Genomic DNA, 24,071 nt, shown 5'->3' on the forward strand with positions numbered 1-24,071 from the left:
TTCTGGAAGGATTATATTATTGTTCTACCAGGTAACATTCAAAATACAACAACTTCTTTCCACACTTCCATAAACTTCTTCAATGTATGAGGGTGGACATGAGAAGAAAAAGGAAATGAAAGGCATAACATTGCCAACTTTTGATTCAGTAATATACAAGAGGCAAGGAGGAAACATGCAGGCATGGGTCGCAGGAAATTTTGGATGTTTAGATGTAAAATTAAAACTATCAATATTTTATACTTTTTTTTTGTATTAAAATTAAAACTATTCATCCCTAAAAGAACGAAACTCACTCAATAAAGCAAAATTCACCCTCTTCTATGGTTGCATCGTCCACAAAATCACTCAATAAATCCTAACCGGAAAGGACAACCAAGGGAATAATGAGAATTAAGAACTTTGTCCCCTTTGTGAAAAAAAATAAAAAGAGAAGAAAAAGAGAAGATGTGAATATTTTAATTTGTAAAACGAAAGTTTGACAAGCAAAGGAAATAATGAAAAAAGAAAAAACGTTTCACAACTTTTTATATGAAAAAAAGACAATGTTTAGGTTTCACACAAGTCCAAATGATTTTTGAGAAAAAAATAAAATAAAAAAACAAAAACCATGTAAAACTTTGTCTTTGTTAAAATAAAATTCATTATCAAATCGTTTCCCTTTATAAAGGAAATTTATTACGTGTCGATGTCGAGCGGAAATCACTTCCTTTCAGAAAAAAAAAATAAAAAATAAAAATTAAGGCATATGAGTACCACGAATATAAAGAATACCTAATAATTTATTTATGTTATTGGGTTTTATTATTGATGGGATAACATTACTGTTAATTCCCTCTTTTATTTTTAAAATAAAAAATTATTTAAAAGTATTGAAATTGACAAAGAACTTATATATATATCCCAGGTTAATTAATTTAATTAAATCATCTATTAATTTAATAAAATAAAATTAATAAATTCAATTAACTTTTTTTAAAAAAAGAATTAAATCCACCTTAATTTTATTAATTTTAAAAAAGTTAATTGAATTTATTAAAAAAGGTAGATTTATTAAATTAATTCTTTTTTTTAATATATTAATTCTTTTTTTAATATATTAATTCTTTTTTTAATACATTAATTCTTTTTTTTTACTATATTAATTATTTAAAAAAAAAGTTAATTGAATTTATTAAAAAAGGTGGATTTATTAAATTAATTCTTTTTTTAATATATTAATTATTTTTTAAAAAAGTTAATTGAATTTATTAATTTTATTTATTAAATTAATATATGATTTAATTAAATTAATTAACCTGGGATATATAAGTTCTTTGTCAATTTCAATACTTTTAAATAAAAAAAATATATAAGTTCTTTGTCAATTTCAATACTTTTAAATAATTTTTTTATTTTAAAAATAAAAGAGGAATTAACAGTATTGTTATCCCATCAATACTAAAACCCAATAACATAAATAAATTATTATGTATTCTGCATATCCGTCGTCCTCAGATGCTTTAATTTTTATTGTTTTCTGAAAGGAAGTGATTTCCACTGGACACTGACACATAATAAATTTATAAATTAACATAATAGATACTTTGCGTTTATATATTGTGTAAGTCTTGAAACCTTAAGTCAATACATATCCGAAGTAGACGATGTGTAAAGCTTCAGTCCACACATCTTCTGCTGGCCTTCTCCGTTCTGTTTTCTTCAGAGGTTTGTTTCTTCTTTCACTCTTTAGACCTTCTGTGGTTTCTTCGGTTGTCTTCAGAGTGATGAGGTATATACTAATGACAAAACTTGATCCATGTACAAACTAGTAGTCACCTGTTCATTCATTTTCTCCTGTGATACATGTTTAATTTATCTATATCTGTCACTGAAAAGTTGCTCCTTAGAACTTTAACTTTCATTCCTTTTCCAGAACTTTGCTGATGTTGGAATTTTCAAGATACAATTCTTGAATTCATCAGTTTTGAATTTAACGAAATAAACTATATGGTTAATTCAAATTAACTATGGGCTTGCTTCGGATGATTTCTTTGAAGAGGGTTTTATTTTTATGTAATCTTAAAGAAGTCTTCTCTCATGTTATATCCTTTATTTATACATTTAATTATGTATTATTTACTAAATTTGAATTCGATATTTAGAAGATGAAAACTTAATTTATAACACACAGAAATCTTGTTATAAAAAACAATAAGTCACCTTTTCCCCTTATCTGTAACTAATTATAGTTGGTGTGTAATTGATCTCAAATTTAATCACAAAAACTGTTGTCACTAATATTAAAATCCAATGTAGAATCCTTTGTTGGAATTCAGACCTTGTTATAGATCAAAAAGAAGATTTTCGCTTACACCACTGTGAAGATGTTTCGACAACAGGTAAGAACTCTATTTGAATCAGCTGATTGTTACGTCAGTTATTGCACATTTTAACCAATTAACTTAATCAGAAATTGTTCTTCTTATATTGTAAGAATATTTATATATATTAATACAAAACAGGTTAAACATATTAGTTTCCAAATAAGGAATTCTCAATTTGCTTTCTGTGAAAGCTTATTAAAGTCATCCGTTGACAACCTTGTTTCTTGTCTGGCTACAGCAATTAAGCGTTTCCTCACGACCTCATTTGACAACATTAGTACATTCAACAGTGACATTCTCGAATCTGAAACAACTGTCTGTAAACGGTTGTGATGGATTAAAGTACTTATTTACATCCTCAACTGCAAAAAAGTTGGTGCACCTTGAAGAGTTGATCATAGCGCAATGTGTATCAATGGAAGAAGTATTCAGAAAAGAAGTAAACGAAACTGCATCAGAAGCCATAAGATTTGAGCGACTATCAACAGTAATTCTAGATTCCTTATCAAGGCTGTCATGTTTTTATTCAGGCAATGGAACTCTACATTTATCATCTCTGATAAGAGTGCTCATATGGAAATGCCCCAGTATGAAGATTTTCTCCAATGGAAACATACATGCACAATCCTTTATGGGAATTCAGGTCTCGTTGGATCCAGAAGAAGATTTGCTCTTATACCGAGATCTTAATACCACTGTCAAGCAGATGTTCGAACGTGGGGTAATAACTAAACTTTAATCAAGGGATTATTATTTCAGCTATTGTCTGAATTTAATGTTCTTAACTTAGTAAACAAAATGATTTCAACTTTCGATATTATTTATAAAGTTTCCTGTGTGAGTGAGAAGAGCAATTTGGACTTTCAATGTAAGAGAACTTGTCAATTTAGTCTTTGAAAGTTTTGGACGAGCTTATATGTAAGTTCCTCTTAAAAAGGAAAAACATAGTAAAAACTAAAAGATTAGTTTTTTTCATAAACTAGTATGAAGGAGTTCTATTGTATAATTTAACTAAACTTTTGTTTTTGTATAAAAAAATTGTTTTTTCTTAAAAAATTATGAATTATTCGTGGAAAAATACCCTTGATCTTTAAATATGTAAAAGATCACACAGAGTTTTGCTTATACCGATCTAAGAGACAGGGAGTTTTATGAAATGAAAAAGGAATTACATTCAGGATTTGCAGCTCAGAATTCAACTCAGATCTACTTTATTTGATGACCTGGTTTTTCCTTTCATTTTGAAGATACTAACTCGAGTAAGCATTTGTAATCTGTAACGTTGTTTATAGGCAAACTCAGACAAATGATATATCTACTCATTTTTTGTAACATTAACAGGAGTTTCTTGGAGCTGTGGATGAGAAGTGTTTCTCTGATAATCTTCAGCAACAATCATACTGGCATGGTAAAGTTGGTCTGCAAAATAAATGGTTGCAGAATTTGGTAACGTTGAAGCTTCACAACTGTACTCTACCTTATGCCATTCCCTTTAGCATTCTTCCTTATTTAAACAACTTAAGAGAGTTGGAAGTACTTGATTCCGACAAAGTAAAGGTAATCTTTTACATGGATGACAATGACATAATGGAAGCACCATCCCAGCTAAAGATACTTGTTTTGAAATGGCTATCAGAGCTGACACATATTTGGAAAAATAACAGCCAAGAAGTTCTGAGCTTTCCAAATTTGCAAGAGATCGTTGTCAGTGGTTGTGAAAAACTGAAAACTTTACTTCCTGCTTCCCTGGCAAAAACCCTTGAGAAGCTTGAGAAACTTGAAATAGAATCTTGTTATGAACTTCAAGGAATCGTTGAAAAGGAAGTAGGCACATCAGCAAACGTAGCAGAAAAGTTTGAGTTCCTTCGCTTAAAGAAGTTGGATCTTTGTGACTTGCCACGTCTCACTTACTTTTACCCTCACACATTCACCCTTGAGTGCCCTACATTAAACAAATTATCTGTTTTGGATTGCCATCAGCTGGAGTTATTTCAAAGTGCACATCACATGGTTGAGATTGAATGTACCAGTACTCCAAATAACTCACAACCTCTTATCTCAAATCTAAAGGTAAGCAATTGTATCATAAACTTTGTGCTCTCAACTTTTACTTTTTCTCCCTTATAATTCACAGTCTTTTATATCCGATTTGGATTTCCTTCAATTGTTTAGGCCATTTCCAACTTGAAGAAACTGAGACTTGATTGGAAACACATTTCAGCATCAAGCTTAAGGTTTAGGTCAGAGAAATTTGCAGAAGGCCTCAACTGTTTAGAAAAAATTACCTTGTTCTTTGATGCTGATGAGAATGAGAAGGCTGTGTTTCCCATTGAAATACTACAAATGGCACCCAATTTAATAGAAATGAGCATAAACTGTTGTAGTGATACCGATATGTTTATTGCTCAACACACTGAAATTAGTGGAGAGGAAATGCTTGGACAGTTAAAAGTATTGACACTTTCTGAAGTATCAGTGCTCCAGTCAATTGAATCAGATTACCCTTCATGGTTAAACATCATCTGTGAGAAGCTCCACGAATTAAATGTTTCTGAATGTCCTTATTTGAGAACATTAGTACATTCTACTTCTGCAGTATCTTTCTCTGATCTAAAAGAAGTGTTTATATCCAAATGTTTGGACTTGCAGTATTTACTTACATCCTCAGCTGCAAAGAGGTTAATGAACCTTGAGAAGATCACAGTGAAGGAATGCAAATCACTGAAAGAAATAATCGCTAAAGAAGGAGATGAAACTTCAAAAGACATTATTAAATTTGATCTACTGAACACCATTGCTCTAGAATCTTTACCTAGTCTGATATGTTTTTATCCAGGAAGTGACCCTGTCCACTTACCATCTTTGATCAATGTGCATATAAAGGAATGCCCTAATATGAAGATATTCTCCCACAGAGTCATAAATGCTGAATCCTTTCCAAAAATTCAGATGTATCCTCAGGGAGATTTTCTTTTGCCCCAAGATCTTAACGCCACTGCAAAACGGGAGTTGCAACGAGAGGTAAGAATTTCATGGTTAACATTGCCGCAATGAAATGAATTATATTTTATGATATGAAAATGTTATTCACAAATTATTTTCAAACACACTCATTTAAACATATTATTTATTATTAAATAAAGCTATTAAAATGAGAACTTTATCTGAATTTCACTGCATATAATAAGTCTTTATACATATATATATATATATACATATATATATATATATGTATACATATATATATATGTATATACATATATATATATGTATATACATATATATATATGTATATACATATATATATATGTATATACATATGTATATACATATATATATGTATACATATATATATGTATATATATATATATATATATATATATATATATATATATATATATATATATATAAGATATGACAGAAATGGTGTTAAATCATATTGTTGGCACTCCTTTGAGCTTAATTTATTGTCTTCAACACTTTATTTATAATATGCTTTTTCTGTTTTTTTTTTTTTAAATAAAGCCATATTATCTCCCAATTAACTAATTATCCACAATAAATTGGTTAACTCACCGGGTACTGTACTATGTACTAAATTTATTTATCTTTTTCAAAGTTGTATAAAAAAAAAGTACTAGTAAAATATAAAATTGGTTTGAAAAAATATCTAACAATCCTTCCAATAATTCAAGTTTTACATCCTAAAAGGAGGAAACAATTATACAAAGTCAAATATTTATCAAACGTAGACTCAACATAGAATTTAAGTAAACAATTTAGCAAACTTAGTGTTATCTTATTTTTTTAAATTAGTCTTTTAAATTTAGAAGGCCGATGCATTTGAAGATTAGTTAGACGATCTTATGTCATGCCATCTAAAGACTACATACAACACATACTCAAAAGTCTTCATGAACTCAGTAGAATTTATTGTAATTAACCTATTCAACTTCGACTTTTCACTATTTATAAAAAAAAATAACAGTTAGATCACTTAAACTTTCAACCATTGAAATTAAAACCCCTTCCATCTTATAGGGGTCTGAAAAATCAATTTTCAATTTTCACGCATCATTAGGTTTGCATCTATGGATTCTATGGGTCTGTCATATTTAGAGAAAGAAACTATCCAAACGTTATCGAACAATATTCTATATTTAAGTAATTAAATTCTCAATTTACATAATTAATTAATTAGAAATAGTAAATAATTATAATAATAAATTTATAAAAAAATAATAAAAAAGCTAATAAAAATTGTTTTTTATTTGCAAGGGTTTTTTAGCAGTGGGTTATGAGTCAATTTACTTTTAATCTATCTTGAATCCCTTCAACTCGCAGGGTTAAGTAAACCGAATCTAATTTGATCCATATTTAAAAAAATTAAATTTATTATAACTCTACCCAATTCAAACTCATGATAATTCCTTGTGCAAAATGCAGTTTTTGGATAATACTTTCCTTTAGTTTTCTGATACCGTTACATGGTATTCTGAGTTTTGTTTTTTTGTTATGGCTTCTCCATTTTCTGTTCCATATAATCCTATTGTTTTTTCTTCCTTCGTTCCTCACGTTTTAAACACAGCCATCAATTTGAAACTAGATGATGATAATTACTTTGGGTTAAATATATTTTTTGTCCCCTAACTTTAATTGGAAATTAAAATTAGTTAATCTTCGAAATTTTGGTTCAATTTAGTCTTCAACTTTAGAACTGCGTGAATTTAGTTCTTTTAACCAAATTTTGTTAAGTTTATTTGATGTTTTAAACGTGTTTCATGATAGTTTCTTAGCTAACATTTTAGCGAAAATGTGTCAAACTGTGTAAACAACTCAAATGCTATCATGAAATGCATTTGAAACGTTAAATAAACACTACTAAAAAAACTCATATTTCCTGCCAATTTTGTTTTGAATTTTTTTTTGTAGGAAATACTTATAAATTTTGTTATGAAAAAAAATTTGCAGGAAATTGCTACCAATTTTTTCACAAAATATTTTGTATAAAACACTTTTCGCAACAAATTTTGTAGGAAATACTTACGAATTTTATAATTTTGTAGAAAATAATTACTCAAGAAGAAATTACCCGCCAATTAAAATTCTTAGAAAAAATAGCAAGAAAAAAATCTTTTCTTGCAAATTTTTGTAACAAATTTGGAAGAAAATTCCCATGTAATATGAGAATTTTTAGTAGTGAAACTTAACAATATTTGGTTAAAATGACTAAATCCATACAACTCTAACATTGGAGGACTAATAAATTGGACCAAAGTTTTAAAGAATGACTAATTTCAAATTTTCACTGAGAGTTAAAGGATCAAAAACATATTAAACCCTAATTGCTTTCTTTGGCAACAAGTTTTGGCTACCTATACGGTCTCAAGCTTACACATTGGATGGTTCCAATCCTCATTAAAAATACGATAACAAACACGGTCAACCGTGAGTTCCTTCACCATGTGTTGCATGACTACACCTATCCTTACCAAGATAGTTGGTCCTTATTCTTGTTTTCAAATGTGATCCACTCTTCGTATACACTACACTTCTCACTCTAAGGCTAAAGTCAAGAAATTGAAGATGCAACTACGTATGTCTAAGAAGGATTGTTGTATCACTACATATCTTTTTGGATACCAAAACTATTATTGATACTCTTGTTATTGTTGGCTCGCCTATTACTTCTGATCATCACACATCAGCACCATTCTTGATGGACTGTTTGAATATTACGATTTATGATAAAGTTATCATTTTAATACTTTTTCCACCCTATCAAACTCCGTGCATTACTACCTTAAAAAAAAAATCCCAGTGATTTAATGCATACATAAAAGTGGATATAAAACACAAGTTGAAATACGAAAATCTAGCTTGTGGAACTTTATGAGTAATTCAAATTCAGGTCTTTACTTGAGGTAAGATGAAAATCTAGCTCGTGAGACTTTATGTGTAATTCAAATTCATGCCTTTACTTGAGGTAATATGAATAACTTCTCAATATCATTTACAGTGAACCTAAAAATGATATTTTTTCTATGTTTACACTTCCAAACATTGTTCCATCTATTAGTTATCCCAAATAGTCTAAAGTGTTGAAAGTTATTTTTTGCTATATTGTGATGCGTTGTATTGATTCCTAACCATTTATCACAAATGTTTCAAAACTTTTGTGCTAATATACAGTTAAAGAATAAGTGTTGAATTGTCTTCTCAACCCTAACACACATGACATATTCCCCAACTTATGACATGCATCCCTATTTTGGTTAGATTGTCCGGAGTCGTGATCTACTTAACAACACTTACCAAGCAAGGTGTAAAAATATTGTTGATGCTTTGTCATTCCAAAGTTATCCAAATAGATCAACTAATCTTTCCCCATAAATCATCTTCTAATGTTATTATACGCTAATCTCACGGTGTAAATATTAGTTTTATTGTACTTCCAAACCTATTCATCTTCCTTTCTCATATGTAAAGTAATATTGCCCAACTCATTCCTTAAAATATCAATATTTGATTTCTCTAGTTCTAACAATTCTCTTCGTTATTCCAATTTTCATTCCTAATACCCATTATTGTAATACCCCATCTCTTCTATTGTAGCTACTACAAGAAAAATCATTATTACCTACTGCAAAAAATATGTAGGTAAGTCCAAAAATTCGTTGGTAAAGTAGTTTTTACCTACAGATTACCTAAAGATAAAAAATCGTAGATAAATTAGTCGTAACTAAGATTACCTATTGATTCTTTGCAGACAATTACCTTCAAATAAATTCATAGGAAATTATATATGGATAAATTTGTAGATAATTACATACAAATAAATGTGTATGAAATTATATACGAATATATTCGTAGTTAATTACCATTTGAATTTTAATTACTCTTGTTTGTAATTTTAATTTGAAAAATCATCAAACATTAAAACCACAATTTTTTTAATGGTGATTTAGAAGAGGAAACATAGGTGAGTCATATTATAGCGCTAGGAAAAGAAAAGAAAATATGTATTATTAAGTATTAATTATATGATTTAAAGCTAGCACATAAGCAATAACATGAAAAATATGATTAACTTGTTTTCAAATGCTTTTCATATTAATAGTAATGATTAACTTGAACCAATTTTTTTATGTTCGGACGACTAAATAAAATTACAAACCTCAATTCTTAAGTTATTTTTGCAAGTCTTGAAGTCAAGTAATTAATTTAGTAGAACATTTCTTTGAAGTATAGTTAACTGAGTTTTTCATAATAAAAATTAATAATTTATAAAATAATGAGTATTTATATTTGTAAAGTACGAATTTAAAAGAAATTACTTGACTCTTGTATATAATTAGTTCATTTTATTTATTAATTTATTCTTTGCACGTGCAGATTTCAGAACTTAAAGTACTCTATCTTGAAAGTATTCCAGAACTACGAGTCATTTGGCATGATTCATCGCATATCCCCGACTTCAGTTTCAGTGAGTTGACCACATTGGAAGTGAACGATTGTCAGTTTTTGTCAGATGCAGTACTACCTTTCCATTTACTTCCTTTATTACCCAAATTGAAGAGTTTGGTAGTTAAAGACTGTGATAATGCAGTACTACGTATGTCTAAGAAGGATTGTTGTATCACTACATATCTTTTTGGATACCAAAACTATTATTGATACTCTTGTTATTGTTGGCTCGCCTATTACTTCTGATCATCACACATCAGCACCATTCTTGATGGACTGTTTGAATATTACGATTTATGATAAAGTTATCATTTTAATACTTTTTCCACCCTATCAAACTCCGTGCATTACTACCTTAAAAAAAAAATCCCAGTGATTTAATGCATACATAAAAGTGGATATAAAACACAAGTTGAAATACGAAAATCTAGCTTGTGGAACTTTATGAGTAATTCAAATTCAGGTCTTTACTTGAGGTAAGATGAAAATCTAGCTCGTGAGACTTTATGTGTAATTCAAATTCATGCCTTTACTTGAGGTAATATGAATAACTTCTCAATATCATTTACAGTGAACCTAAAAATGATATTTTTTCTATGTTTACACTTCCAAACATTGTTCCATCTATTAGTTATCCCAAGTAGTCTAAAGTGTTGAAAGTTATTTTTTGCTATATTGTGATGCGTTGTATTGATTCCTAACCATTTATCACAAATGTTTCAAAACTTTTGTGCTAATATACAGTTAAAGAATAAGTGTTGAATTGTCTTCTCAGCCCTAACACACATGACATATTCCCCAACTTATGACATGCATCCCTATTTTGGTTAGATTGTCCAGAGTCGTGATCTACTTAACAACACTTACCAAGCAAGGTGTAAAAACATTGTTGATGCTTTGTCATTCCAAAGTTATCCAAATATATCAACTAATCTTTCCCCATAAATCATCTTCTAATGTTATTATACGCTAATCTCACGGTGTAAATATTAGTTTTATTGTACTTCCAAACCTATTCATCTTCCTTTCTCATATGTAAAGTAATATTGCCCAACTCATTCCTTAAAATATCAATATTTGATTTCTCTAGTTCTAACAATTCTCTTCGTTATTCCAATTTTCATTCCCAATACCCATTATTGTAATACCCCATCTCTTCTATTGTAGCTACTACAAGAAAAATCATTATTACCTACTGCAAAAAATATGTAGGTAAGTCCAAAAATTCGTTGGTAAAGTAGTTTTTACCTACAGATTACCTAAAGATTAAAAATCGTAGATAAATTAGTCGTAACTAAGATTACCTATTGATTCTTTGCAGACAATTACCTTCAAATAAATTCGTAGGAAATTACACCAGTGCAGTAAGGGCTTTTGGCCCCGGTTGTTTTTGTTATTCTGCCTCGGTTTTAAAACCAAGACATATTGGGGTGAGGTAAAAAGGAGATGACTTTTGGCCTCGGGTGTTAACCGAAGCCATAAAGTGCTTTTCTGCCTCGGGTCACGCCTGAATCGAAGCCATAGATTCACAAAATTTTTAATTAATTTAAAAATTGGCAGCGCATTTGGCCTCGGTTATGGTAAGAACCGAGGCCATAGGGAGCAATTTTTTTAAATACCACTGCATTTTTCATCATCACTGTCCGCACACAACAACATATTTCCCAATCACACATTCAAATCAGAAACAGAGAGAAAAATTATTTAAGTAATGAATGTGCAGATACATATTCCCCAAACACCAGCAGCATGGACACACCCAAACAACGTATTCCCCAAACACCAGCGGCATGGACACACCCAAACAACCTAATTTGAATTCTGCAATCTTCAAGCTACTTATTTAAGTAATGAATGTGCAAAGAAAAATTAAATGATCAGATGATGCGGCGGCAAAAGGTAATCGATCACCCACGGAGAGCTTGCAAATCTCGATCCTTGAATCTGGTGCAAGGTACTTGTTAAGCTCCAACACATAGCTGCGAAGAGGCTTAAGGTAATCCATCAACGGTGCATCAGAAGGCACAGCCACATATCCAGCCCATAGGGTGATGTCCTCTAAGAAATTTTTTTCTTCCGCAGCCATTGTGCCCTCTAAACCCTTTTGCTCTCTGATAGTCCCCGCATTCACCAAACATTTTTTGCTCTCTGACAGTCCCCGCATTATCCAAACATTTTTTTGCTCACTAGCAGCCGCTGAACATCCTTCGAGCATTTTTTCCTCGCTTCCGCGTCGCTGATAATGCTGGTAGTGAAGTGGCCCAGTTCTTTGCATTGACGCTGGAAGATGTGCCCCCTGTTCGCAGCAGTGGTGCCGGCGATTCCCTCGATGGTGAAGGCAAGACAGTCGCGGGATGGCACGGTGAAGCAAAGATGGAGGTTGGTGTTGTCGGCAGCGACGAGGAAGAAGAAGCGTCCTGTCTCGCACAGGTGAGGAAACGAGGAAGAAATTTGTGGTTGTCCAACACCGTCTTCGTCCCAGATCTGGTTAGCACTACTTCTGCTTCCTGACCTTGGTCCAAAATCGCCAACGTGCCCAGATCTGCCAACGTTTGAGCCCCCTGGTTTCAGCCCCTCCTCTACTCTACATTTCAGCCCCTTTTCAACAAACCCTAAAAGCTACACATAAAATTTAATCAAGGAAACAGGAAATGGAGGTGTAGGAAATTGAGGTGCAGCGAACCAGCAGCGATAACGTGACGATGGCTAGAGTAGTGTGGTGGCAGCGATAGTGGAGGTGTAGGTTGCAGGGAGAGAGAAGAGAGAAATGGAGTTGTAGAGAGAAATGGAGAGCGCAGGGAAGAAGAAAAAGAAAAAGGGGTTCGCATTTTGGCACCGGTCATCTGTCACCCGAGGTCAAATATGTGAGTTTTTGGCTTCGATTCTTCGCAACCGAGGCATATGCTAGCTTTTGGCACCGATTTTTTATCAACCGAAGCATAAAACCATTTTTGGCTTCGGGTGTTTTGTGAACCGAGACAAAAAAGTTGGGTGGAATTTCAAAAATGCCACCGCGCCATTATATGCTTCGGTTTTTTGATAACTGAGGCATATAAGGCGAGTTAAAAACAATAATTTGCACTAGTGTTATATATGGATAAATTTGTAGATAATTACATACAAATAAATGTGTATGAAATTATATACGAATATATTCGTAGTTATTACCATTTGAATTTTAATTACTCTCACTAGTGCAGGAGAGTATTTTTGCCGCGGTTATTTTGAATCTTTGATCTCGGTTTAAGACCCGAGGCATATATCGCCGAGACAAAAAGTGTTACTTTTCTGCCTCGGTTCACACCTGAGACATATTTAATCATTATTGCCTCGGTTCTAGAATAACCGAGGCCTAATGTAGGCATTAAAAATAAAAAAAAATTAAAACACCCACGCACCCAAAGTAACGCAGTGGCCATTTCAAAATCGTTTTTCCCATTACCATTTCCCACACACCCACTCACTGGAAATGGCAGCAGCGACCCAAGGCTGTAACTGCCAACAGCAAGAAAAACCAGTCCTGCCACCGTCACGACGCACCATCACCGGACCTGATTGAGCCTGAGGACCCAAAACGCGAGCCCTAAGTCGCAGAACCAGATCGTTGCTGACTCGAAAACCCTACGCGTAACAGATCGGCGTCGTCGTGACGATGGAGACGAAAACCTTTGACGAAGCCATCGCGAATCGTGCACCGCTGGAGGAACCACCATCGACGCAGGCCACCGCAGCCAAAACCAGAACCTGCAGGAAAACCCAGAACCAGATCGTCGCTGACTCGAAACCCCTATGCGTAACAGATCGGCGCCGCTGTGACGATGGAGACGAAAACCTTTGACGAAGTCATTGCGAATCGCGCACCGCTGGAGGAACCACCATCGACGCAGACCACCGCAGCCAAAACCAGAACCTGCAGGAAAACCCAGAACCAGCAGAGGAAAAATGGTTTGACGGCGTCGCGAAACCAGGCCGCCACGATGGTCATGATGCTCACCGGAGACGCTTGCGAACCACCACCGAAAACCATCATCGACGTCGCGGGCACCTCGTCACCAGGAACCATGAATGCGAGAACAATCTTATCCCGCTTTGGTGTGTGTTGGGTCTGATTTTGGAGAGGGGTTTTTTATTTATTTGACCTAACTCTTATACCTCGGGTGCAAATCAAACGAAGCAAATAAGAAGTATACGCCTCGGGTATTGGACAACCGAGGCAGAACTTTTTCGTTCAAATGAAAATTTAAAAATTGCGGGAGATTTGAAAATTCTGGCAGGCATTAGGCCTCGGGTCTGTGTGAAGTGAGGCAGAATGTGGATTTCTGCCTCGGGTATTATAATAACCGAGGCATAAAAGACGTAAAAATTTCAAAATTGCCACCGCGTATTTATATGTCTCGTTTGCTCTGTAACCGAGGCATAAAGGCTGAGTTAGAAAGTCAAAACTGTACTAGTGCTTGTTTGTAATTTTAATTTGAAAAATCATCAAACATTAAAACCACAATTTTTTTAATGGTGATTTAGAAGAGGAAACATAGGTGAGTCATATTATAGCGCTAGGAAAAGAAAAGAAAATATGTATTATTAAGTATTAATTATATGATTTAAAGCTAGCACATAAACAATAACATGAAAAATATGATTAGCTTATTTTCAAATGGTTTTCATATTAATAAAAATGATTAACTTGAACCAATTCTTTTATGTTAGGACGACTAAATAAAATTACAAACCTCAATTCTTAAGTTATTTTTGCAAGTCTTGAAGTCAATTAATTAATTTAGTAGAACATTTCTTTTAAGTATAGTCAACTGAGTTTTTCATAATAAAAAATAACAATTAATAAAATAGTGATTATTTATACTTGTAGAGTACGAATTTAAAAGACATTACTTGACTCTTGTATATAATTAGTTCATTTTATTTTTTAATTTATTCTTTGCACGTGCAGATTTCAGAACTTGAAGTATTTGATCTTAAAAGTAGTCCAGAACTACGAGACACTTGGCATGACTCACTACATATCCCCGGCTTGAGTTTCAGTGACTTGACCACATTGAAAGTGAATGATTGCCAGTTTTTATCAGATGCAGTGCTACCCTTCCATTTACTACCTTTATTACACAAATTGAAGAGATTGATAGTTGAAGACTGTGATAATGTGAAAGCCATATTTGATGTCAAACGTACAACACAAGACACATTAATTACTCTTCCTCTGGAGGTATTGGCTTTATCCAACTTGTCAAATCTGGAGAATATTTGGAGTGAAGATCCTCATGAAATTCTAAGCATGCACCATTTACAAGAAGTGTTTATTGATGAATGCAAATGCCTTAAAAGCTTGTTTCAAGCAGCTTCAGTAGCCAAAGATCTTTTGACACTTAAAACTCTCTTAGTGGAAAACTGTGAGGGATTGGTGGCAATGGTTGAAGAGGAATCCAAGGAGGATGAGATAATATTTCCGCAACTCATGTTTTTGAAGATAGAAAGTTGCAATAGCCTAAAATATTTGTTCAGATCTTCAACAGCAAAAAGTTTGGGTCAACTTAAAAGTATGATAATCAAAGAATGTGAATCAATGGAAGAGATAATATCAAAGAAGGGGGAGGAATCTGATGAGAAGGTAGAAATAATATTTGAGCAGCTCCAAGATTTGTATCTTGAAAATTTAAATGAGCTAAGGTGCTTTTACAACGGTAATTTCACTTTAAGTTTTCCATCGTTGGTGAAAGTCCACGTCATCGAGTGCAACTTCATGAAAACCTTCTGTGTATTCAACAAGATAGATCATTCCATAATGTGTTATTATTCAGAATATGCGAGACCTCGGAAGGAAACTGATCTTAATTCTGCTCTGCATAGAAATTTTGAAGATAAGGTACGTATACTTTTACGTCTTAATTTTTGTTCCACAAAATTAGGAGTATAGGCCCCTGCTAATGTGTAACATTCTTTTTAATTTCTCTTTATCAAGTGATCTGATTTATCATTTTCATTAAAAATAATAGACATTTTCTTTGGGGAGAATTTATAAGTGGATATTATTTTTTTCCTTGGAAATATAAATTACAATTATTGAGAGAAAATGCATGAGTTCTTAATTGGTATTTACATAAAAAGATAATTAATTAAAGTAAACATATTTATGAAATTGTTAGTGCAAGGAAGGGGAACAATTATGTTAATTTTAACTTTTGACTTTGGGTTCGCATCCGAAGCATATGCAAGTAAGATAAAAAGGAAGTTGTTTATGCTTTAGTTATTAACCGAGACATATTTGAGTGTTACTGTCTTGGTTCCCTCCACAACCCAGGCCAAATGAACATAAGAAAATAAAAGAAAAAAAAAAGAAAATGAATTGTACTTTTTGTCTTGGGTCTAGTCCAGTTGAGGGAGAAAACGAGATTTACCACCTCAGTTATGTCCCAACCGAGACATAAATATGCCGCTCTTTCTAAATTTAGGTTTTCTTTCTTTCATAACTGACATGGATGAGTATCGTCCATGTCATCTCTTAGTATTGGTGGAGTTGAACAACTCCCATATCCACTTCTACCTATTAGAGTCAATGATTTGTTAATGTTATTAAATTATTTGATTAAATATCATTTATTTAATTCATAACTTATAGAAAAAAGTTGTTAATTTTATCTATGGGAGACACATATAGTTTTAGTTCTAGTGGAGGATCCAAATGCAGACGGATATCATAACTCTGGAATTGACGGATAACTTTTTCAGTCACCTTACTAGTAATTTGAGTAATTTTTTTTCGTCAATCTTTCTTCATAATAACAATGTGTCGAAGAGAGTAGTTACTACCATTTGAGTTTTAATTACTCATATTTAATTTGAAAATTCATCAACTAGATATTAAAACCACATATTTTTTTAATGGTGATTTAAGAGAGGAAACATGTGAGTCAAAATGAGAGCTTTATAGAGCTAGCAAAAGAAAATAAAATATGTATTGTTAAGAAAATAAAGTATGTATCGTTAAGTCTTCTTATGATTTAAAGCAAGCACATAAGCAATAGCATGAAAAATATGATTAACTTGTTTTCAAATTCTTTTCATATTAATAGTAATGATTAACTTGAACCAATTTTTTTATGTTCGGACGACTAAATAAAATTACAAACCTCAATTCTTAAGTTGTTTTTGCAAGTCTTGAAGTCAAGTAATTAATTTAGTAGAACATTTCTTTGAAGTATAGTCACTACAAGAATATATTATTATAGTTGGGTTTTTTTAGTAGAGGTTATAATAACCTCTGTTAAGAGATGTAGATAACAGAGGTTTTATAAACCCCTTTTAAGTATCAGGGGTTTGAAAGAAACCCCAGAAAAATTTTATAATATTTTAAAATTTTAATTTGACTATGCTCTTGAAACTCTTTTGTTGAGGAAGAAGAAAAGTGTCGTTGTGGCTCATGAAACTCTTTCGCTGAGGAGGGAGAATGTGTCGCGGTGGATTATGAAACTCCTTCACTCAAGGTAAATTGTTTACCTCTCATTCAATCATTTTCGTTTCTTTCATTTTTATTTTCAACTCGATGGCTTTCGACTTCATCTTCATCTCTCTGATTTCACCTCTTTCGATTTCAATTTTCAATTTCGTCTCATTGCTTTCATCGATTGTGCCCTAGGAATTGTGGCTCAGCCTTCAGAGGAAGACGTTTTTGATTTTATCTTTCTCCTTGAAATCAGTTCAGGTAATAAACATCGTTTTCCATGCTTTCAATTTTGTCATTCTTTCGATTTCATCTCCATGATTTCGTCTCAGTTCAATTTCGTCTCTCTGATTTCAGCGTGTTTCTCACCGTTCTCACCTCGAACAGGTTTATTTATTTATCTCTTGATTTTGCCCTAACTTCCCTGATTTTGTTTTATAGTTATCTGATTGTTTTGGAGTTCTACTGATTTTCTTGACTTTCCTGATTTTGTTTCATCATTGTCTTGTATCAGTCGAAATTGGTCTTCTTGTTTAAATAATTGACTCATTTCAAAAATTATTCTGCATTACTAGTTCTTTTTATTAGGAAGTTAGAAGAAAAACCAAAATCATCCAGACACAAAAAAACACATTAATAACTAGCGTAGAATGGAGTTGGCTATATGCCCCTAAGCATTTCTAAAGCTAGGAGTAGTTCAAATTCTAAGGAAGTAAACAAAAAGTAAACAAAAGAAGAATTCTATCTAGTATGCTAGTTTAGAATGAGGTGGATATGGAAAAGTGGGTAGTTCTCTTGCATAATGATTAGGTGATTGAAAACATTATTTATCAGCTTGTGAAATACAGATAACAAATGACATCACTTGGTTTCATGGATGTTGCAAGGTATATTCTTTCCTTTTTTTGTGTTCAGATCAAACACTTTATTCTTCTGTTTTTTTGTGCTCACTAGGAGTTTTTAGATATTGAATATTTTTTGTTTAGTTTAGTTATTTTGTGCTCACTATAAGACTAATATAGAATATTTTTCATAAAAAATTGCGTTGGTATTAATCTGACTCTATGATCGTGCTATAGATTTTACTGTATATTTTCTGAATTAGGACAAAACTTCTTGACAGACGAAACAAACATAGAGGTTTGAAGGTTCTTTTTTAGGTGGTTAGTTTCTACTTTTAGTTTTAGTTTATATTTTAAATTATGTCATAGGCAAGTAGTTTATATTAACTAATAACTTTGATTGCAGAGGGTGATAATAGGGAGAAAATGATTTTATTGGAGTCCTTGCAAAGCTTACATTCTTGAGCTTGAGCATAAGCCTTGTTAGTATACCTAGCAACAGTAATATCATGAAAGCATTTCAGACTTTAGATTTCTCTGTCTGTTTTCAACTTACTAATTTGTCCTTACAGTCTTTCATTTCTTTATCCATGATCTCTTTGATTCTTTTGGACATAGGCTTCTGCAAACCTAATGCTATTGGAGACTTAATTGTGTTTAGAAAGATTGAATCTGTAGGGAAACAATATGCAGGGATGACCCCATTCGAATGATTTAATAAGAATTAATAAGATTGAATGATTTAATCAGGCGATATGTTTGCATGTATGTTTTCACTGGTTTTAAGTTTTGGATTGTGTGATAGACCTATGTTTTCCTGGTAGAGTGTTTAATGATTTCGGAAGAACATTTAATATTCATCTTATTTAACAAGAAAAACACAATTACGAATCCTGACAATATGACTGATATTTCTTTGGAAATGGTTGTAGCAGTGGCAATTGTCTGATCTACTAATCTTTTCACCTTTCTAGTTTTTGTAAACATTTTTTTTATTGTTTATTGAGTATTAAGTACAATAAATAAACAAGCCATTGCAAACTGTTTTGCTGCAAATGTTATGTAGCAGGTCTTATATTGTTCTGTTCAAAGCATAATTTAGGTAAACTTTAATGAAATTGGGGTGATTGAAATTCCCAAATCCTTTTTTTGAAATGCTATTTGTGTTTCGGACCACTGTGATGATGGGATAACAAATTGAATGTTTATTCTTTGTTAACCTAAGTTATGAGTGAAATTATAACATTTGAAAAATGTTGTTATAGTGTTACTTATCTGGTCTGTTTTTTTATGTATTATACAGTAAAATATCAGCTCTCAAATATTTCATTAAACATCTTCGGTGCATTACCTATTCTTAATCTTCACTTGAGTGATTCGAACATGCATTCATACTTCTATTGGCTGTGATCAAATACATTAATTTTATCCAAATAAACATCTTTGAATACTACGAAAATGTGGAGTTCAAAAGTAGTTGAGGTCAGACCTACGAATGAGGCTGTTGTCTCATTTTGACTATTAAATGAAAAGGTGGGAGAATCAGAAAAGCTTTAATTATTTTTATCATATTATCTATTTATTTCCTCTAATTTGGTTTCTTTATCACTTTAGGTTATAATCAAATATCTTAAATTTGTAAATGCTGACATTTTAAGGATTCACAATTCTCTTTAAAATTTATCCTTTTAAAATGTATGTTATGATTTGTTTTTTGTTAATATTACTGTAGTCAGTCAATTTTTTTAAATTGTCGCCTTTGTTTTATAGAAGCTTCACCAGTGCAATAAGGGCTTTTTGCCCCGGTCATTTTCTTCATTTTGCCTCGGGTCTGGAACCGAGGCATATTGGGGTGAGGCCAAAAGGTACCTCTTTTGGCCTCGGTTGTTACCCGAAACCATAAAGTCTCTTTTATGCCTCGGTTCTAACTGAACCGGAGCCATAGGTAAAAATATTTTTTTTTAATTAAAATTTTCACGAGACATGTCCCTCTGCACCTTCTCTTCTTCCTCCTCCTCCGCCTCCTCCTCCGCTTCCCTGCAATACAACACACCAAATCAGAACCCCCGTCCCAGCACAAAGCTCTCACATTTCATCTTCCCCAAACGTTCACACCCACGAACAAATCAGAAATAGAGAAACAGAGAGTCGGAGTCTCGGACAGGAGTGGTCGTTGTCGCGGCGGCCGGAGGGCTGGTTTCCTTGGTGCTCGCGGACCCAGTGTCGGTGGCTGGCGTGGTGGCAGCGAATGCGTGCCGGCGTCAATCGTTGACGTAGTCCCAGGCGAGCAGGGCCGCGCAGCCGTGAGAGGGATTAGGGTTTGCGTTGCGTTGTCCACCGTGAAGACTGTAGCGGCGGCGGTTCCGAGGGTGACGGAGACTCTGCGTTGCGTTGTTCTCCTCTTCGTAAACCAGTTCTTCCGTGAGGAGAGTGTGCGCAGAGGGGAACAGTGAGTGTGGGGTGGTGGTGGAACAGTGAGGAGAGTGTGGGGTGGTGGTGGAACAGTGAGGAGAGTGTGCGCAGAGGGGAAGAGTGAGGAGAGTGTTGTCGCAGAGAGAGATGGAGCAGCGGCGCGCGAGGAAGAAGTAAAGGAGTTCATGCCCTAATTAAATTATATGGCCTCGGTTCAATTAATAACCGAGGCATATAGCCCTATATGGTCCCGGTTCAGTGCCACCCGAGGCCAAAGACGTAACCGCTAGTGGCATTTTTGAAATTTCTAGTCACCTTTTTGGCTTCGGGTCTATTCAACCGAAGCATATAAGGACCTTTTGGCACCGGTTTTTTTTGAACCGAAGCCTATAACCCCTTTTGGCTTCGGGCTTTTCTTGAACCGAGGCATAAAAGTTGCTTGAAATTGCAAAAATGCCACCGCGCCGTTATATGCTTCGGTTCCTTACCAACCGAGACCTATAAGGCGAGGTAAAAATGCAATTTTGCACTAGTGCTTATAATTGACACCAATTCTTTCCTGTTGCATTCATGCATGGTCTCATATCTCTTTCCTGTTGCAAACACCTAAAGGCCAATTCTTTCCTTCTCTTCTCTGTTTTGAGGATGGAAATATACAACTAGCAAGGTTTTTTTTTCTTTTTTCAATTGTTGAGTCATTTTACTGATTCATCTTAAATTATTATCCTTCATTGTTTAATTTGATGTGTTTATCTTATTTGTAGACCACCTAAAGATGAAGAAAATATCAACCAAGAAGAAAATGTCAACCAATAAATCTTCTACATGGTGACATGTAGTTACACCTGCAGGTCATCATCAATCTCATTCAGGTAATTATGTCACTTCCTTAATAGGCTTAGTCTATGTATGGTTTTTTGGTCCTCTACATTCACTAGGTGTGTAATCAAATTAAATGTTTCTGTAATCGCATTTAAAAAAAATGTTTAATTGATCTACTTTGATTGAAATAAAGAAATTAATCTAAATAGGCACAAACGATTCCCCAGGCAAACCCAGTTGGTGACAATGTTTTGGTGAAAGTGGGTTGCATTTAAGTTCACCCCCAAACAGTAATAGTGTTAAAGTTCAGCAGAGATTCACTGTGTATGGTTCATTCAAACAATATTTGTTCCTGTTGTGGCTAATTCTTAAACCCATCAACATAATTAAAAGTTAAGTTCACGACTTATTGAAACCATTTCTAATCATATTTTGTCAATAACACATAGAAATTTCATGATTTGAACATTATAATTTTGGTAAGAACAAAACATAAGAACAATATCTTTGCTTATTATATGGTAGAGATAGATACTAGAAAGATTGAAAGGAGAATCTAAGTGGACATGAATCACTTGATAATCATGGGAGGGAGTGAAACAAATTAGGAAAAAATTAAGGAAAAACACTAGAAAGACTAAAGAAGACAATGGTGATTTTAAACTTTCATCAATTCTTTCAAAGCTTTGGAAATATTACATTCATTACATTTAATATATTACATTCATTAAATTATTCGTGTGCATGCAAATAAAAGATACGTATTGCAAAAAGTTACGTATATTACATTTATTACCTTACTTTGTTTATAATAGGGCAAAGCAAACCATTGCTCACACATGTGGATCTAAGAGCATTGCAAGGAAAAGAGATGAAATGGTGATAATACTACATTTCTTGATGTGAACTTTTTGTTTCAATTTTTGGCTTCATGTGTTATATTTTTTTTTTCTTTAATTTTATAGGAAAAAGAGTGTGGCCACAAGGTTAGTAGAGGAGAGGTATGGATAGCAACACATAAACATGCTAATGGAGCCTTTGTGAGTGATGAAGCGAGGGAAATCAGTGTAAGTTCAATTCTAATAAAGTCTATAATTGTCAACCATACTTTGTGTTATTTTAATTAGTTTCTTCTTATGTTCTTTGTAGGAAAAAAAATTCAAGTATATGAATCAACATCATCATCATCTGTATCAAAAGAAATATCAAGTACTGATTCCTTAGCTTTTGCTTTCGGAAGCCAAGAGCACTGTGGACGTGTTAGGGGTTTGGGTTTGGGTCCTTGCCCATCTGAAGTGTTTGGCTCCAAGGGTCATTCATATAGTGGAGCATCTTCAAGTTATCCTTCTAATGCTCAGTTACAAAATCAGGTTAACTTTTTAGTTTTGATCATGATGCATTACTTTTATCAAATTTGACGTTTGAATATGTTTAAAGTAATATGTTATGTAAACCAAGATTGTCAAAAGAGCTCCATTTTGTTTCTTCAAAAGTAGAAAATATTATTTTCTCTATTTTGATTATTTTGATTAATTTTGTGTTTTAAAATAGGTTTCTACATTAACATCCCAACTCAATGAAATGAAGGCAATGGTTAATTTTTTGATACAAAATTATCAAGGAGAGTTGCCTCGTGATTTTACTGTGCCTCATGCACCAACGGTAATATTTAAAACTTGATTAAATTAATATATGTTTGATATTATTATTTGGAAAGTTATTAATTATCATTATTTTTCATATGTTAGGTATCTGATCAAGGAAGTGTTCCTAACGAAGAAACAAATGATCAACATTCAACACCGCATTAGATGATATTTTTCGTTTACTTTGAAATTTGTCAACAAATATGCTTCTAGGAAACTTTTGGTTAATTTTGGTTTTATTATAGGTAGATAGTGCATTGCTTATTATGTCATTGTCATTCAAATGCTACCTCTCCAACACTTATTATGTTAAGAGCATTATGACTGCTAGTTCTATTGGTACCATTTGAATGAATATTTGTATTGGTACCATTTGAATGAATATTTGTATTGATTGCTTATTTTGAAGTGGCATTGAAGGTTTTGCTTATTTGTATTGATTGATACCAAAATATTAAGTAATGAATAGGAAATTTTATAAAATAAGGTTCTTTTCGTACTCAAATAATTAATTAAACAAATCAATTATCAGGAAAGTACAACTTTAGCATTATAGCAATGTCATAATAATATGAGCACTAACTTTTTGGTATTAACAGGGGTTTTCAAGGAATTAATGGGGGTTTTTGGAACCCTAAGCATTACTGGAGTTTTTGTAAACCCCATGTATTACTGGGGGTTTTTGGAACCTCATGCATTACTGGGGGTTTTCAGAACCCCAGGCATTAATGGGGGTTTTCAGAACCCTAAGCATTAACGGGGGTTTTCGAAACCCCAAGTATTAATGGGGGTTTTCGAAACCCCAAGTATTAATGGGGGTTTTCGAAACCCCCAGTAAATTGCGCTACTTCCAGGGGTTGCTAAAAACCTCCGGTAATCTGTTAGCCACGCTTGCACTTCCAGGGGAATCTCAAACCCCTGTAAAACCATTAGTGGGGGTTAAAACCCCTAGAAACACCATATATAACCCCCGCTAAAAACAATTATTTTTGTAGTGAGTCAACTGAGTTTTTCATAATAAAAATTAATAATTTATAAAATAATGAGTATTTATATTTGTAAA

At 33.0% G+C, this 24,071-nt stretch overlaps 2 protein-coding genes across 9 annotated transcripts; both read left to right on the forward strand.

Moving 5' to 3' along the window:
• The first annotated feature begins 1,604 nt into the window (after positions 1 to 1,604).
• LOC114167046 (uncharacterized) lies at positions 1,605 to 10,118 on the forward strand. 3 transcript variants are annotated; one of them, XM_085668200.1, is made up of 6 exons: positions 1,605 to 1,707; positions 2,299 to 2,381; positions 2,605 to 3,087; positions 3,708 to 4,436; positions 4,539 to 5,387; positions 9,762 to 10,118. In XM_085668200.1, exons 2-6 carry the CDS (start codon positions 2,367 to 2,369, stop codon positions 10,041 to 10,043), a joined length of 2,358 nt encoding a protein of 785 aa, XP_085524326.1. In that variant the 5' UTR covers positions 1,605 to 1,707; positions 2,299 to 2,366; the 3' UTR covers positions 10,044 to 10,118. The 3 variants fall into 3 exon arrangements, with proteins under 3 accessions (XP_085524326.1, XP_085524327.1, XP_085524328.1); XM_085668201.1 differs by having other exon boundaries at positions 1,626 to 1,771; XM_085668202.1 differs by lacking the exons at positions 1,605 to 1,707; positions 2,299 to 2,381 and having other exon boundaries at positions 2,410 to 2,805; positions 2,897 to 3,087.
• A 6,961-nt stretch (positions 10,119 to 17,079) lies between these two features.
• LOC114166913 (uncharacterized) lies at positions 17,080 to 23,438 on the forward strand. Of its 6 annotated transcripts, none has more exons than XM_085668209.1 (11): positions 17,080 to 17,329; positions 17,482 to 17,547; positions 17,644 to 17,673; positions 18,121 to 18,173; positions 21,153 to 21,207; positions 21,305 to 21,412; positions 22,178 to 22,241; positions 22,328 to 22,427; positions 22,512 to 22,732; positions 22,914 to 23,024; positions 23,111 to 23,438. In XM_085668209.1, exons 6-11 carry the CDS (start codon positions 21,366 to 21,368, stop codon positions 23,171 to 23,173), a joined length of 606 nt encoding a protein of 201 aa, XP_085524335.1. In that variant the 5' UTR covers positions 17,080 to 17,329; positions 17,482 to 17,547; positions 17,644 to 17,673; positions 18,121 to 18,173; positions 21,153 to 21,207; positions 21,305 to 21,365; the 3' UTR covers positions 23,174 to 23,438. The 6 variants fall into 6 exon arrangements, with proteins under 6 accessions (XP_085524335.1, XP_085524334.1, XP_085524333.1 ...); XM_085668208.1 differs by having other exon boundaries at positions 18,135 to 18,173; XM_085668207.1 differs by having other exon boundaries at positions 17,644 to 18,173.
• The last annotated feature ends 633 nt before the right edge of the window (positions 23,439 to 24,071 follow it).

This window comes from Vigna unguiculata, chromosome 10, assembly GCF_037176805.1.
Source record: "Vigna unguiculata cultivar grain cowpea cultivar isolate G323 ecotype 2 chromosome 10, ASM3717680v1, whole genome shotgun sequence".
In the NCBI taxonomy this organism is placed as follows: Eukaryota; Viridiplantae; Streptophyta; class Magnoliopsida; order Fabales; family Fabaceae; genus Vigna; species Vigna unguiculata.

Excerpts from the sequence above, each read along its gene's own strand:
- LOC114167046 (XM_085668200.1), top strand. Across the intron at positions 4,437-4,538 it reads CTCTTATCTCAAATCTAAAG|GCCATTTCCAACTTGAAGAA; the intron begins GTAAGCAATTGT and ends TCAATTGTTTAG. Across the intron at positions 5,388-9,761 it reads AACGGGAGTTGCAACGAGAG|ATTTCAGAACTTAAAGTACT; the intron begins GTAAGAATTTCA and ends TTGCACGTGCAG.
- LOC114166913 (XM_085668206.1), top strand. The coding sequence starts at position 21,366 with ATGGTGACATGTAGTTACACCTGCAGGTCATCATCAATCTCATTCAG. Across the intron at positions 22,242-22,327 it reads CAAGGAAAAGAGATGAAATG|GAAAAAGAGTGTGGCCACAA; the intron begins GTGATAATACTA and ends TTAATTTTATAG. Across the intron at positions 22,431-22,514 it reads TGAAGCGAGGGAAATCAGTG|AAAAAATTCAAGTATATGAA; the intron begins TAAGTTCAATTC and ends TCTTTGTAGGAA.